At 36.7% G+C, this 17,274-nt stretch overlaps 1 protein-coding gene across 3 annotated transcripts in view; it reads left to right on the forward strand.

Moving 5' to 3' along the window:
• Positions 1-17,274, forward strand: part of COPS4 (COP9 signalosome subunit 4) — a 42,222-nt gene extending 24,948 nt beyond the window's left edge. For 2 of the 3 annotated variants that reach the window (XM_049630777.1, XM_049630778.1), the window contains 4 exons: positions 1,603-1,773; positions 8,165-8,280; positions 10,381-10,465; positions 16,751-17,274. In XM_049630777.1, coding sequence (XP_049486734.1) covers positions 1,603-1,773; positions 8,165-8,280; positions 10,381-10,465; positions 16,751-16,884 — 506 coding nt within the window. In that variant the 3' untranslated portion in view covers positions 16,885-17,274. The remainder of the gene's footprint in view (positions 1-1,602; positions 1,774-8,164; positions 8,281-10,380; positions 10,466-16,750) is intronic. The other variant, XM_049630780.1, reaches the window with a different exon arrangement.

Consider the following 17,274-nt stretch of genomic DNA (forward strand, 5'->3'; position numbering starts at 1 on the left):
TTGTTAATGTTAAAGTCTTGGTCTGTCTTGTGCTTGAATGGATCCTTTACTCCATTTTGTATCATTATGTTTGGTTGTTTGGATGCTATTGGTTCACTGAGTTATGCAATCCAAATATTGACATACTTTATTATGCAACATATAAAAATTACATTTGAATATATTACACCTGATCTTATCAAAAGAACCTTTAACTATTGGAAAGCTGTCAAGCTCATGGTGGCAGATAGAAGTTCTCTAAAATTCTGATTGTTTCTTAAAAATTCTAATTTTATCAGCGACAACAAATACTGTTGGTTGGACTTGATAGGCTTGCTTTGTTCATTTTTTAAAAAATATCTACCAAATACCCAAGTCTGAAAACCCATCATTTTGTCTGTTAGTCATTGTCTTACGTAAATGGTGTTCAGCTTGCAGGGTTTCCTTGGGACAACCATTGTTCTTCGGTTTGCAGCAGAAGTGCTTTACGTGCATTTCCCATTTTGTTGCACAGAATATTAAAAAGATGTGTTCTCATGTCGGTACTTAATAAAAATAACTCCTTTCTGCTGCAGGCTGTCTTTTGTTTTGACTGTTGAGTGTGTGGCACAATACAGTTCGTTGCCAGTGCCACAGCCTTGATTTGTGCGGTGGTGCCAGCTGTTTTAGCCGCCATTGCTTTCGCACCAGCAGTGTAAGTGCCAACACAGTGAAAAACGTAAAGGATGTTTTTATACTATTATAAAATAGCATTGGCTCACCGGCTGATCCCTTGAAGGGTCTTGGAGACCCCCTTTGAGAATTGCCGCTTTAGGCTTTCATATTTTACTTTGATGCTTCCTTCTAGGCACTATCTCCAACCGCCACCCCCCCAACCCCTGCCCCAGATTAATCACTAATTTAGATTAATGTTGCCTATTTCTCACTTCAATTTACCTGCAAGTCTTAATCCGTTTGGATTTATTTTGGTGTAGGGAATGAGATAGGGAATTACCCTTTTTTTTTGTCTAAATGGCTATTTGACCTAGTATCTTTTATTAAGTAATCTTTTTTCCCCTATTGATTTAGCACATTACAGATTTCTAAATCTAGTATTCTGTTCCGTTAATTAGCGTATTTATGGATATACTAGTACTATGCTACTGGCATTATCATAGTATTATTGATTTTATCTTATTGATTATTATTTTATTATCTGGCAGGGCTACTCCCCCTTCATTACTTTTTTTTCCTAAATTTTCTTAGCTGTTTGTTATATTTGCTTTCTTTTGTTGTAGGCCATCATGACACTCCCTCCTTATGTATCATCATGAACAATGATGAATTGACAATATATATTAAATATAACCGAGAATATATATTAAATAAAGTACCTTTAACAGAGTAACATAAAGCAAGGTTACATATTGATCAGTTGACAAAAACACTGTGTCCAGAGGCTCATAGGAGCCTAATCCTGTATTTCCCCTAGAAGTAGGAATTGGCAACAACTTTGTAGAACATAACTGCCACAAATCCCGAGAATTGGCTGTATATTTTAGTAGGCAAGAATGAAGTCATAACATAGTTTTTTATTGGGGAAATAGATTGTGAGAATATTTGATGCTCATTTGTTTCCCTTAGGACAGCAGCGTTCTCGGATGCTAGCTACCCTTTTTAAGGATGAAAGATGCCAGCAACTTGCTGCTTATGGGATCCTAGAGAAAATGTACCTAGATAGGATCATCAGAGGAAATCAGCTTCAAGAATTTGCTGCCATGCTGATGCCTCACCAAAAAGCAACTACAGCTGATGGTAATGATCATGTCTTATAAATATGTGGGAGCAAATATTTAGGTACACTCTAGTGAAAAGTGTGTTAAATTTGAAGCATCTTGATATCTTTCTATAATATTTTTATCCAACATTTGATGACCAAAAAAGGAATATTACATTAACTGAAGATGAGTGTAATATACAAATATGGGTTTGAATTATAAAAGTAGTCCTATTGGAAAACATATTGTAGAATAATGCATTTTTGGAAACTGTAAGGGCAGAATTACAGACCTGGTGTTTTAAAAACTCAAACCCTTCAATAAGTACCTTAATTAATCTTAAGCATCAGTTTGTAACAGAGTATAATTATCCAGTCCTATTTTAGATAGAGCAAAATTTGGCACAGTAATTTGCCTAAGGTTAATCAGGGTGAACGTTTTGCCTGTAAGAATAGAACTTGGTGTCGTGTTTCCTAGTTCAAGGATGTATTTGCTTAAGTCAGGCTACCTTTTCCGGAAAAGAAGTTTTTAATAAGTTGTCTGCTTATAACATCAGTTACTTTGTGTACATTTGTCTACAAAGGTTTTAAAGAAGCTTATAACAGTAACATACATAATAATAAAAGTAATACATAGACCATCAGAAACATGAAAAAGGTCAAGATAAACAAACATACAGATCTGTTAGACTCTCTTCCTTGGATTCAGTGTCATCCTATACCAAAGAGAATTTATCTATAAAGAGTCATTTATGCAGGGGTTTGCTGAAAGGTATTCACTTCACTCAGTCTTACTGGCTGGAGTTAAACCAGACCGCTGAAGGGATTATAGTGACTTCCTGTGGAATTTCTTTCATTTAATTTGTACTTTAAGAAACAAACTAATTGAGGGGGGCCTGGGTGGCTCAGTTGGTTAAGCATCTGACTCTTAGTTTTAGCTCAGGTCATGATCACACAGTTTGTGAGGTCGAGCCCCACATCAGGCTCTGTGCGACAGTGTGGAGCCTGCCTGGGATCCTCTGTCTCCCTCTCTCTGCCCCTTCCCCACTCACTCTCTGTCCTTCTCTCTCTTAAAAGTAAATAAACATGAAAAAAATAAAAATAAAAAATCAAGAAGCAAACTAGTTGATCCTTATCTTTCTTTCTAAAGGAGGTGTTTTTTTTTTTTCTATAGGATATTTGTTATGCAGATCCTCAGGAAAAATTCCTTCACAATCTGAGAGTTAGTTGTGATTCTCCTGAACAGTTAATTTTTATCTTATTAAACAAACTATAAACTTTTTTTTTTTGATCTTGGCTGCTAAGAAACTTATTAAATTTGTAACCCAACTGTAAATAGTGTGTGTGTATGTGTGTTGATTGTTGCTACTTTTAAATTCTCTTATCTTCTGTATATTCTTCTGAGCAGCTTTAAATTCTTTTTGCAAGAAGGTGTCTGACAAACTAGATAAAAGATAGATAAAAAGAAAAAGTTTCCAGAATTGATATAGTCAAGCCTCAGATTTGACTTTGAGTTTCTGTCATGAAAAAAAAAAATGTGAAAAGAATGTAATCACATGATTCTTTCCTAAAAAGAAAGAGACTCACTAGGACCTCTGAGGATGCAATGATTCTCAGATTTCTCATGTGGGACTATATAGAGAGGACAGGTGTTTTGTCATCTTCTTCCATTTTAGACCTTATTGCTTTCCTTATTTTAGACCTTATTGCTTTCCTTATTTTAGACCTTACTGCTTTCCTTATTTCTTTTGGGCATTTTTGTTTAATATTTTTGTTTAATGTTTATTTTTGAGAGAGAGAGAGAGAGAGACAGTGTATGAGTGGGGGGGGGCAGAGAGAGAGAGAGAGAGGGAGACACAGAATCTGAAGCAGGCTCCAGGCTCCAGGCTGTCAGCACAGAGCCCGATGTGGGGCTTGAACTCCCAAACTGTGAAATCATGACCTGAGCTGAAGTCGGACACTTAATTGACTGAGCCACCCAAGCACCCATGGACATTTTTGTCTACTGGCATTACAACCATACATTAGCAATCTTGAGACGTATTTTTTTTTTTTTCATTACAATTAATTGTTTTTTGGTATATTCCTGGAGTTGTATAACATTACTACTAATCTCCTTTCTGCTCAATAGATTTGCCTGTGTTGGGCATTTTATGTAAATGGAATCACACAATATGTAGCCTTTTGTGATTTACTTTTCACTTGGCAAAATGTTTATCCATGTTGTAGCATTTATCAGTACTTTATTCCTTTTTATTGCCAAATAGTATTCTGTTATATGGATATACCACATTTTATTTCTTCATTACTTGCTGGAAATTTAGGTTAATTTTTACTTTGGGGCTATTAATAATGGTGCTATGAACATTCATGTACAAGTTTTTGTCTGGACACAGGTTTTTAATTCTTCTGGTTATACACCTAGGAGTGGAATGACTGGGTCGTATGATAACTCTGTGTTTAGTCTTTTGAAAAGTTGCCAGACTGCTTTCTTTTTTTTTTTTTTAAATTTTTTTTTTTGACGTTTATTTATTTTTGAGACAGAGAGAGACAGAGCAGAACGGGGGAGGGTCAGAGAGAGGGAGACACAGAATCTGAAACAGGCTCCAGGCTCTGAGCTGTCAGTACAGAACCCGATGCAGGGCTCGAACTCACGGACCGCGAGATCATGACCTGAGCTGAAGTCGACCGCTTAACCGACTGAGCCACCCAGGCGCCCCCAGACTGCTTTCAAAATAGCTGTTCCTTTTTATATTCCTGCCAGCTGTGTGTGAGGGTTCTTATTTCTCCTTATTTTGGCCCACATTTATTATCTGTCTTTTTGATTTAGGCATCCTAGTGTGTATGAAGTGGTATCTTGTCATTTTGATTTGCATTTCCCTTAGGTTTAATGATGTTGAAGAGTTCTTTTGTGTACTTATTGGCTATTTTTATATCTTTAGAGAAAAGTCTACTCAGATCCTTTTCAGTTTTTAAATTGAGTTATTTGTCCTTTTATTACTGAATTGTAGGAATTCTTTATATATTCTAGACCTGATCATTATCAGATGATTTGCCAATATTTTCTTCCATTCTGTGTGTTGTTTCTTCACTTTTTTGGTGGTGTCCTTTGAAACATTAAAGTTTTTAATTTTGATGAAGTTCAGTTTATCTGGGTTTTTTTTTTTGTTTGTTTTTGCTGTGCTTTCAGTATCCTATCTAGGAAACCATTGCCTAATCCAAGGTCGTGAAGATTTGCCGTGTTTTTTTCTGTAAGTTTTATAGTTGTAGCTCTTACATTCATTTGAGTTCATTTTTACATATGGTGTTAGATAGGGGTCCAATTTTTACTCTTTCCATGTAGGTATCCAGTTGTCCCAGCACCATTTGTTGAAAAGACTAGAAGTTTCCCATTGAATTATTTTGGCATCCTTGTTGGCAATCAGTTGACCATAAATGTGAGAGTTTATTTTTGGAATTTCAGTTCTTTTCCTTTATTCTATATGCCTATCTTTATGCCAGTACCACACTATCTTGGTTGCTCTTTTTTTTTTTTAATTATTCATTTATTTTGAGAGAGGAGGAGAGAGCACGAGTGGGGGAAAGGCAAAGAAAGGGAGAGAGAGAATCCCAAGCTGGCTCTGTACCATCAGCATAGAGCCTGACACAGGGCTCAAAGCCACGAACCATCAGATCATGCATGACCTGAGCCAGAATCAAGAGTCAGATGCTCAATCAACTGAGCCACCCATGTGCCCTTTGGTTGCTCTGTAGTAAGTTTTGAAATCAGGATGTGCAAGTTTTTTTGTTTTTTTTGTTTTGTTTTTTGGTTTCTTTTTTTCCGATGTTGTTTTGGCTTCTCTTTGAATTCTAAAATCAGTTTAGAATTCTCTTTGAATTCTAAAATCAGTTGTCAGGACACCTGGGTGGCTCAGTTGGTTAAGTGCCTGACTCTTGATCTCAGCTCAGGTCTTGATCTCAAGGTCTTGAGTTCAAGCCCCATGTTGGGCTCCATGCTGAGCATGGAGCCTACTTAACAAAATTTGTTGGGGGGGTGCGCCTGGTTGGCTTAGGTGGTTCAGCGTCTAACTCTTGATTTTGGTTCAGGTCATAAGCTCACAAACTGTGATGATCTCACAAACTGATCTCACAAGCCCCATATCAGCACAGAGCCTGCTTGGGATTGTCTTTCTCCGTCTCTCTCTGTCCCTCCCCGATTTTCAAAATAAATAAATAAACTTAAAAAAAAGTTTTTTAAAATTAAAATCAGTTTGTCAGTTTCTGCAAAGAAGCCAGCTGGAATTTTGATAGGGATTGCACTGACTCCATAGACAAACCTGGGGACTGTTGCCATCTTAACAGTATTAGGTCTTTCTATTTTCCCATTTATTTAGGTCTTTATATTTGAAAGTTGCTAAGAGAGTAGATCTTAAAAGTTCTCACCACAAGAAAAAAATTGTTTGAGGTGATGGATGCTATATGAACTTATGGTGATAATCATTTCACAGTGTGTATATATATCAAATCATTATGTTGTATACCTTAAACTAATACAAGTCACATCTGATAAAGGGTTAGTATCCAAAATATATAAAGAACTTAACAAAATTCAATACCCAAAAAACAAATAATTCAGTAAAAAAATGGGCAGGAGACATGAAGAGACATTTTTCCAAAGAAGACATACAGAAAACTAATAGGCACATGAAAAGATGCTCAACATTACTCATCATCAGGGGAATACAAATTAAAACCACAATGAGATATCACCTCATATCTGTCAGAATGACTAAAATTAACAACACAAGAACAACAGATGTTGATGAGAATGCAGAGAAAGGGGAACCCTCTTGCACTGCTGGTAAGAATGCAAACTGGTGCAGCTGCTCTGGAAAACAGTATGGAAGTTCCTCAGAAAGTTAAAAATAGCACTACCCTACAACCCAGCAATTGCACTACTCGGTATTTACCCAAAGAATATAAAACTACTGGGGCGCCTGGGTGGCTCAGTCGGTTAAGCATCTGACTTCGGCTCAGGTCATTATCTCGCGGTCCGTGAGTTCGAGCCCCACGTCGGGCTCTCTGCTGACAGCTCAGAGCCTGGAGCCTGTTTCAGATTCTGTGTCTCCCTCTCTCTCTGACCCTTCCCCGTTCATGCTGTCTCTCTCTGTCTCAAAAATAAGTAAACGTTAAAAAAAATTAAAAAAAAAAAAGAATATAAAACTACTGATTCAAAAGGAATACGTGTCCACTGATGTTTATGGCAACACTGTCAACAATAGCCAAAGTATGGAAAGAGCCCAAATGTTCATCAACTGACGAATGGATAAAGATGTTGTGTGTGTGTGTGTGTGTGTGTGTGTGTGTGTGTGTATTACTCATACACCGGAGTGAAATCTTGCCATTTGCCATGACGTGGATGGAGTTAGAGAATATTATCCTAAGTAAAATAAGTCAGAGAAAGACAAATGCCATATGACTTCATTCATTTGGAATTTGAGAAACAAAACAGATGAACATGGGGTGAGGATGGGGGGAGAGAGGCAAACTAGAAAAACAGACTCTTAACTATAGAGAACAAACTGAGGGTTACTGCAGGGGAAGTGGGCGGGGTGGGGGATTGGTTAAATGGTGGTGGGGATTAAGGGGTGCACTTGTTGTGATGCACACAGGGTGGTGTATGGAAATGAGGAATCACTGGATTGTACACCTGAAACTAATGTTACGCTGTATGTTAACTAACTGGAATTTTTAAAAAATTTGAAAAAAATCCTTGTAATTAAAAAAACAACAATATTATATGTCAATTATATCTCCATAAAACTGGAAAGGAAAAAAAAGAATTGGGTGAACCTAGCAAGTCAGGCACCTTCAGAATGGGGCCTTGTGTCCAGTACTTCATCAGGCCTTATATTACTTCACTTAAGGGAGGATGCTATGGCTGATCTCTCATGGTTAGCTGGCCTTACCTTTCAGACATTTCTCATCTTTGCATCATGGTAAGGTACTTACGGAGTGCCCAAAAGAAAACAGGTATTTCTACTGAGCTGTACATGCACTGACTTTATCAAGCTTGTGGAACATGTTGCATGGGGGTTTTGCCACTTCTTGCTAACAAAAGTTTGTGCTCCTACCAAGAAAAGTAAAGTTAATCAATCTGACAGCTACCATAAGGAAGTAAAACTTCAAACCTTAAGGGTTAAATCCATTCAGCCGGTTAGTAACTATTTGCTAGTCACTCATTTTCTAAATATGTTATTTGTATTTAATTGCATACTATTCAAACTCTACTAAATAAGGCATTTTCCTTACTTTTAAAATTTCGTAAGAGGAATAAAGACAATGATTATGGGTTGTTATGTGCCTAGAAGTTTTTAGAAAAAAAGGATGAGTATTTTAAAAGCGTAAGACAAGTCTCACTTAAAACTGTCTAATTTATATTTATTTAAGGTTCTAGCATCTTGGACAGAGCTGTTATTGAACACAATTTGTTGTCTGCAAGCAAATTATATAATAATATTACCTTTGAAGAACTTGGAGCTCTTTTAGAGATTCCTGCAGCTAAGGTATTTTCTTGTTTCTAATATATAAAAAAAGAAGTTAAGAGACTAAACTATTGATGTAGTAAGAAAATATGTAATTGATAAATACTGGCAACTGCAATAAAAATACACATAAAAACTTCAGGAAAATGGAAATAAATTATTTGAATGTTACAGTAGTACTGTAATGGAATTGTCTTTGTTTTTTGCTTCTTTTAAACTGTATTTTATGATATAAGGAACCAGAATGAAAATCTTAAAGGGGTTTTGGGTTGTGATACCCATTTCGAGTGGTGTCTGTTTAAATCCAGTTCATTGTAGTTTCTGATTTCTGACAAACTTAAGATTTTGATACATGCCTTACTTTTTTCTGCACTGGATTGACTTACAGGTTAAATATTTCATCTCTTTGAAAGAATGACTGTGGTAATTCTCCAGGCTATTCTCTTGTAACTTTTCTGCTTGATTTATCTTAATTTGACTGAGTTACTAGGAAATTAATTTCATTTTTAGTTACGATAAGAGTTTGATTGGCTGTGTACAAATACCAACAAAGTACCAATAGTATGTAGAGGGTATTTCAGGTATCATTTACAAAACATTCTCTTAATTTTAAATAAGAGTAAAAACAAGCAATCAACCTTACATTTACCTAGCTTGCATACCTTACAGTCATGTAGTAATGATTACATCCCCTTTTATCTGTTGAGAAATTTTAATTTAGAATTCCTAACATGGTTCCTTTACTTGTGCATATTTAATACACAGTACAAGAAGTGGAACAATTTGGGAACCAAAGCTTAAGTTACCATTAAAAGATACTTTTTCTTAGGGGCGCCTGGGTGGCTCAGTCGGTTGAGCGGCCGACTTCAGCCCAGGTCGTGATCTCGCGGTCCGTGAGTTTGAGCCCCACGTCGGGCTCTATGCTGACAGCTCAGAGCCTGGAGCCTGTTTCAGATTCTATGTCTCCCTCTCTCTGACCCTCCCCCGTTCGTGCTTTGTCTCTCTCTGTCTCAAAAATAAATAAACGCTAAAAAAAATAAAAAAATTAAAAAAAATAAAAGATACTTTTTCTTAGGCTGACACTTAGGGAAGTGAATATATATTTAACAATAAATGCTAGTCACAGTCTGTTTAGGATTAATCATGAAGATGGTCAGAATTACTAAAATGACTAAGTCATAAGCCAGTTTTCTTACATATAATAAACATGAAACGTGTCTTTAGGAACTAGGTAGAAGACCTTTTGGTTCCCTTTAATTGTCTTTTAAATCCTCTTTTAATTCCTATTTATTTATAATTTGTTAATGAATGATTGCTTTTATTTTTTTAAGTAATTGCTCTACACCCAATGTGGGGCTTGAACTCTTAACTACAAGATCAAGAGTCGCATGCTCTACCTACTGAGCCAGCCGGGCGCCCCTTAATCTCAAATCTCAGATTTGAAGATCATTCCTCCTTATAATTTTTTCTTCAAAAATACTACTTTCTTAAAGAATTTATTATTATTATTTTTTAAATGTTTGTTTATTTTTGAGAGAGAGACAGAGTGTGAGTGGGGGAGTGGCAGAGACAGAGGGAGACCCAGAATCCGAAGCGAGCTCCAGACTCTGAGGTGTCAGCCCAGAGCCCGATGCGGGGCTTGAACTCACAAACTGAGATCATGACCTGAGCCGAAGTTGGACACTTAACCGACTGAGTCACCCAGGCACCCCACTTTGTTAAAGAATTTTTTAGGTGATAAACACTGTGAAAATTTAGATGAAGTAAAAGGAAAAACTACTTTGGGTGTTCCTGTGTATGCATGTCAGTAAGAAGAAAAATTGTTAGTTTGATTTTAAGCAGAGGAAAAAGTTGTTAAGATCACTAGATTCTCGTCCAAAATCTGACAACAAGAAAAACATCCCAGTTAACTTAAAATAACCTATTATACCCAGGGAGAATTGGGGAATAAAATAGGCAGCTTTACTAGATTCACTGTTGTAATGGACAGCAGATGAACGCATACGAAAAGCGTGTGGGTAGCTAAACCAAGAGATTTCAGTTCTTTTATACGTGAGTAACTGACTGTTGGATATGATAATTAAAGTTTGTGAGAATTTTTTTTTTTATTTTCTTTTACAGGCAGAAAAGATAGCATCACAAATGATAACAGAAGGACGTATGAATGGATTTATTGATCAGATTGATGGAATAGTTCATTTTGAAAGTAAGTTTTGCTTATTTCTGTCATAATGAAATGGCAGTAAACTGTTGTATATTTGTGATTAAGACACGTTGAACAATTTCCTTTAACCCAGCATATTACTACTAGAATGAGCTCATTTTCCAAAGAAATCATTTAGAATAATTTTTATGAGCTTATATTTAAGAATCTGTTTAATATAGCATTTTTTTATGCTGAAGAAAAATTGGAAGATGGAATCGTCTTACCAGTTTTTTCATTTACCCATCAAACATAGATTAACCACATACCATGTATCAGGCATGTGGAAATGCCAGTTGATTTCCTCTTCAGCAGCTCATTAAACTAGTAGAGGCAGACAGATAAGTTGATCTCTTGACTCTCTCATTGTGTATTACCTCCTCAGCCCCTATTCCTACCTCTTTACACCCTGGACCTTCCTATACCTGGAACTGTTCTACCTGTAAAGTTTCAATTTGAAATGCCCCATTCTCACAACGTTTTTCCTGTCTTTCTAGCAGTCTGTGTCAGTTACTTCCACTTTAGCTCTTCCTTGACTACCTTCGAGCCTCCAGTCCATTAACTTTTACTTTTTTCCAGTCAGCTCAGCCCTTTTTTGTCTTTACTACTCTTTCCCATCCATGGATTCCATGATTCATTATTCCAGTTACTGTTTCACAAATGCCCTAGATCACTTGCCTGTTAACTTTTTGTTCTGGCTGTCCAGCAAAACTTCAGCTGTGATGAACCCATTCTCCATCTTTTTCATTCCAGTACGTGAGTAGCTAACTAACATTGCTGGAGATTGATACCACTGCAAAGTCAAGGTCTTGGGTTCTCAGCAGTACCTGGGATTCTTGATACATTTCTTTAGGCTACTCTTCTTTTCTACTCTGCAAGGGGTTATTTCAGATTTCATTTTTCTTAAATCTCTGACTTTTCTCCTTCATTCTCAGCAGCAAACCTTGTTTCATATTTCACAGAAAAAAAAATCTGTCAGGGTGAAATTAAATTAACTTCTTTATCTGATTTATAAAACTTCCGAATTTTACAGGAACCTGGGTGGGTCAGTCGGTCAAGTGTCTGACTTCAGGTCAGGTCACAATCTTCGGGTGTGTGAGTTTGAGCCCTGCGACAAGCTCCATGCTTACAGCTCAGAGCCTGGAGCCTGCTTCAGATTCTGTGTGTCCCTCTCTCTCTCTGCCCCTCCCCTGTTTACACTCTGTCTCTCTCTCAAAAATAAGTAGACATCAAAAAAAAAAAAAAAAAAAAAAAACCTTCTGAATTTTAAATATCATCTAGTTCTACCTTTTCCTTCTTTGTGTTTTGCTGGAAATGTTTTCTGTCTTCCTTTCCAGTTTTTCTCCTTGTGCTTTGGCTCCCTTCTTTGACTGTTGCCCCTATCCCTCAAAAACAGGTTTTTAGGAACCTAAAATTAGCCATTGTTTTGTCAGTTTTCACCCTTGCTTGCTCTGTTGGCTTCTTTCCATCAGTATTTAAACATACTTGGCTGTGCACCTGGTAGCTCAGTCAGTTCTAAGTATCTGACTCTGATCGAAGCTCAGGTCATGATCTTGCAGTTCATTAGTTCAAGCCCCACGTTGGGCTCTGCGCTGGTGATGCAGAAGCTGCTTGGGATTCTGTCTCTCCTCTCTGCCCCGCCCCTGTGTCTCTCTCTCTCTCCCTCCCTCTCTCTCTCTCTCTCTCAAAACATAAATAACTTAAAAAAAATTTTTTTAATATTTAAACTTACTTGGGTCTCTCCCATTTTAACAAAAAGACTTTTATCTTTCAGACCTCATTTTAATTTTTTAGCATTATCGAATAGCATTGATCCTTTACTCCTTTTTGAACTGTCCCCACCACCCTGTGCCATCATGGCTTTTGTCGTCTCCTTCACCCCCTTCTCCTGCTTTCCCTCCTCCTCCAGGTATTCTTCCAGTCCTCTTCGTAGATTCTGTAGTGCCTTTAAATATTGGAGTTGCTTAGGGCTTATTCCCAAGGCCTTTTCCTCCTCACTCTACTAAATTTCCTTGGTAATCTCATCTGTTCCCATTGATTCAGTTGCTATCTTTGTGCAGACAATGCTCAGATTTGCCTTTCTAGTGTAAATTTCTCTTCTGAGTCCTAGACCTAGTGGTGCTAATTGCGTGCTAGGTATTTTCCACCTGACTGATTGTTGGACATCTCAGAATGGACATATCCAAAACTGAATTCACCATGTCTCCTTCCTGCCCCCATCCCACAACCTGCCAGGCAACCAGCCAACCAGCCAAAAGCTACATTATTCACTTTCTCCAGCATTTCTTATCCTTGACCCCTCTTCTTCACTGCCCAGAATCCTTTCAGTTTTACCTCCTGCGTGTATCTGGAATCCACATACTTATCTTCATTTCTTACTGTCACTAGCCTATTGTGAACCCTCTCCCACCTTCTGGGCTTTTTCCCTCACATCTACAATTGCTCCTTTCTAGTCCAGTTGCTGTAGTATAGCCAGAATGATTGTGATCTTTATTTTTTTTAAATGTAAACAAACAAAACAAATATAAAAAACAAATTGTTAGGTCATGTTACTCTCTTCTTTGACACTGTAATGAATGGCTTCCCCATGGCTTATAGAACAAAGTTCTATGAAGTCAACAGGTGCTGCCTGATCTTTATAACTTTCTCTTTCTAATCCAACCACATAGGTCTTTTTGTTTCTTTCTAGCACTGTAAATTCCTTCCCACATCAGACATTCTGAAATACCCACTTCTCTCCACCAGCATCCTCTCAGCTATTTTTGTTCCCGTGTCTTAGTTTGAGCAACGTAAATTGGCAATGATTTTCCTGACTCTCCAGGTTAGGTATGGCTTATAGTTCTATATTCTTTGGTCACTCTGAATTTCTTCCTAGCATTAATCAGTTATTTTCATTTCTGTAACCATTTGTCTAAATGTCTGTTTTTGCTTCCCAGCTAAGCTTCCTGCTGGTAGATATTAAGTCTCTTTTGTTCTCATCGTATATGGAGCATGTGTTCCAGTGCCCCACACATTCTTAGTGGGAAGTAAATAAGTATTGGAAAAACAAACAGTACATAATGAATAGTATAGCAGACGTGTCACCAAGTGAAAGGACAGCTTGATAGAGTAATATTCTTTCCAGTTTTCTTAGATTTAAAGAATTGCCATGAAAAATATGCTCATAATAACAAGTATTGCAACTATAAATAAAGATAAGAGTTCATCATATCTTTCCTCCCCCTCGCATAACTAGTACTAATCTAAAGCTTCTATATGCTTATATAGATATGTGAAAAACATAGTTTTTTTTAACTTAAAAATAATTTTAAGCACACAGTGTTCTACAGACTTTTTGAAATAATCATGCACATATTTTCAAGTCAGTAGACATAAATCTAATTTATTTGTTTTAATAGCTATGTAGAATTTCATGGGGTTCAACTGTTCACCTATTGATGAACATTCAAGTGGTTTCCTTGTGCATATCTTTATATATGGTACACTTACTTCTATAGAACAAGGTCTCAAAAGTGATAACATTCCATCAAAGGACATATGTATTTTGATCCTTAATGGATACTGCCAGTTTGCTTTCCAGAAAGGTGTAGCCATTTGCACTTTCACCAATATGAGGAAATGAATGTTCAACAGCTATATATTGTTCCTCTTTTTATCTTTTGCTAATTGTGGGGGGAAATACTACATTATTGTTTTAATGTGCATTTCCTTGGTACTGGGGAAGTTTAATATCTTTCCATGTATTACTGGCCATTAGCATTTCCTCTTCTGTGGAGTTGATATTAGTTCTGGTCTGTTTCTTTCCTGGCCCCACACCTCTCCTTCAGATCTCTCAGCATCAATTTGCTATAGCTTTTGGTTTAATCATAATTTAAACTCTTTTTTGTTAATGTGTACAAATATTTTTTACCATTCTGTCAGTTGTGTTTTTGAAGTAAGGTAATGCATACCATAAACACAGTTTAAAATTCTTATGCAGCCAAGGGCGCCTGGGTGGCTCAGTTGGTTAGGCATCCGACTTCAGCTCAGGTCATGATCTCACAGCCCGTGGGTTCAAGCCCCACGTCAGGCTCTGTGCTGACAGCTCAGAGCCTGGAGTCTGCTTCGGATTCTGTGTCTCCCTCTCTCTTTTCCCCTCCCCTGCTCATGCTCTGTCTCTCTCTGTCTCAAAAATAAATAAAAACATTAAAAAAAATTTTTTTAATAAAAAAATAAAATTCTTATGCAGCCAAATATGTCACTTTTTAATTTTATGGCTTTTTAGTTTCCTGTATTAATTTAAAAGGTCTCACTTACCTTGGGGTAAAACTAATATTTTTCTAAAATTTCTTCTACTATTTTTATTTACTGTTTTATATTTAGAAATTTAATCTGTCTATAGTTCATTTTTGTATATAATTTTAAGGTATGGGCTAGTTTGTCTTTTTTTAAAGATGTACTGTTAATTTGCAAGTGCTATTTATTAGGTAAAACTTACTTTCTGATCTTTGACGTATATTAGCTTCCACATGTATGTTTGGGTCTCTTTCTGTTATCAGTTTCTTTCCACTGATCTGTAACAATATGGTAATAAACAAATTTAGACTAAATCTTACTGTTGGAAAAGCATCTCCTACCCCTCTACTAATGTATTTTTGTTGAATTGAAGTTCACATAACATTAACCATTTTAAAGTGAACAATTCAGTGGCACTTAGTATGTTCACAGTGTTTTGCAACCACCCACTCTACCTAGTTCCAAAACATTTTCATCTTCCCAAAAGGAAATCTTGTGCCCAGTAAGCAGTTACTCCTCATTTCTCCTCCCAGCCCCTGGCAGCCACAAGTCTGAATTTTATCTCTATGGATTTACCTATTCTGGATACTTCGTGTAAATGCAGTCATACACTAAGTGAGCTTTTGACTTCTCTCACTTAACATACTGCTTTTTTCCTTTTTAAGGCTGAATAACATTCCACTGTAGAGATATCCTACAGTGTTGCCACTGTTTTTAATTTGCAAAATTCTCTTGACTGTTCTCAAACATCATTTCTTCTGTAGTTAATAACTTTATTATCCTATGTAGAAAGCAAAACAGAGATCAGGGTGATTATCTTTGTAAGTTTTTAAAATGTATATATTGATAGGGAAGGACTGTTATTTTTATGATACTGCATCTTTCCATCTGGGACCATGGTTTGTGTCTAAAGTTATTTTATGTCCTTTATTAAAATTTTTTTATTTTAGTTTTTTTCATTAATTCTGTGCCTATTTTGGTAAATTTGGGTGCTATTTTGAATTGATGTTCCCCAAGTTTATCATTCATTTCTTTCTTTCTTTGTTTATTTATTTTTTTTTTAAATAATTTTTTTTTAATTTTTTAACTTTTTTTTTTTTTTTTTTTAGTTTTTTTTTTTTTTGGGACAGAGAGAGACAGAGCATGAACGGGGGAGGGTCAGAGAGAGAGGGAGACACAGAATCGGAAACAGGCTCCAGGCTCCGAGCCATCAGCCCAGAGCCTGACGCGGGGCTCGAACTCACGGACCGCGAGATCGTGACCTGGCTGAAGTCGGAGGCTTAACCGACTGCGCCACCCAGGCGCCCCTGTTTATTTATTTTTTGAGAGAGAGACAGAGTACGAGCAGGGAAGGGGCACAGAGAGAGGGAACAGAATCTGAAGCAGGCTCCCGGTTCTGTCAGCGCAGAGCCTCACGCGGGGCTGGAACTCACGAACTGTGAGATCGTGACCTGAGCTGAAGTCGGATGCTTAACCAACTGAGCTACCCAGGCACCCCTGAGTTCATCATTTCTAACTGTATATTGCTGGTATAGAGGAAAACCTTGTGTTTTCATGATGAATTTTTTTGGTTTTTGTTTAATCATTAAAATATGTGTCCTTCACAAGAGTCAAGTAGAGACAGTTTTGACTATATAAATAGATTTGCTTTCTCCAGTAGGTGGCAGTGTCTTGTGAATCAAGAAAAACTGGTGATGAGATGGCTCAGTGAGGCTTTTATTGTGGTGCTTTTTGTGACTGAGGTGCTTTGATTGGTTGGTTTTATTTTGTTTTCCTGAATAATAATAATATGTATCTACGTGTATGTGTTTTGGTTTTGTTTTATACCATGTGCCAGTAATTTGGGTATTTTCCTTAATTATTGCTTAATTAGCTTTAACTTTATTAGCCAAGATTTTCAGAAGAAACTTTTAAAATTAATACTACTATAAATTATCTTTTAACTCACATTCCATATGAATATATGGAGTAATGTATGGAGTAAACTCTGTACGTTGTTCTTTTTTTGTTTAGCACGAGAAGCCCTGCCAACGTGGGACAAACAGATCCAGTCACTTTGTTTCCAAGTGAATAACCTTTTGGAGAAAATTAGCCAGACAGCACCAGAATGGACAGCACAAGCCATGGAAGCCCAGATGGCTCAGTGAATCCTTACAAAACTTCTGTGCACACTACATCTTTTTCAATGTTGTACAGATTAATTTCACTGTCTCTCCAAAGCATTTGCATCATGACCTTACGTATTTCAATCCCTTTTATGCTGGATTCCATTTAAAGAAGACATTAGAACAGAAAGTGCAAGCATTTAAAAATATGTAGTTACCATATATTCAGGGTCTCTATGTATCAAGCTAACTCAAATGTTTTGAAAGCTTTTTCTTTAAACAGAGTAAGTGAAATATCTGTGGCTAAAAAGTTTGGGATTTGTGATAACTTTGTAGTCATGTAAAACTTAAGTGCTTTGTGCCTCTCCAAATGTGGTAATTCTAATAAATGGAGAAGTGAGCCAAATAAAAGTAGTACTTTGTTTCTAATTA

This window comes from Panthera uncia, chromosome B1, assembly GCF_023721935.1.
Source record: "Panthera uncia isolate 11264 chromosome B1, Puncia_PCG_1.0, whole genome shotgun sequence".
Taxonomy (NCBI): Eukaryota; Metazoa; Chordata; class Mammalia; order Carnivora; family Felidae; genus Panthera; species Panthera uncia.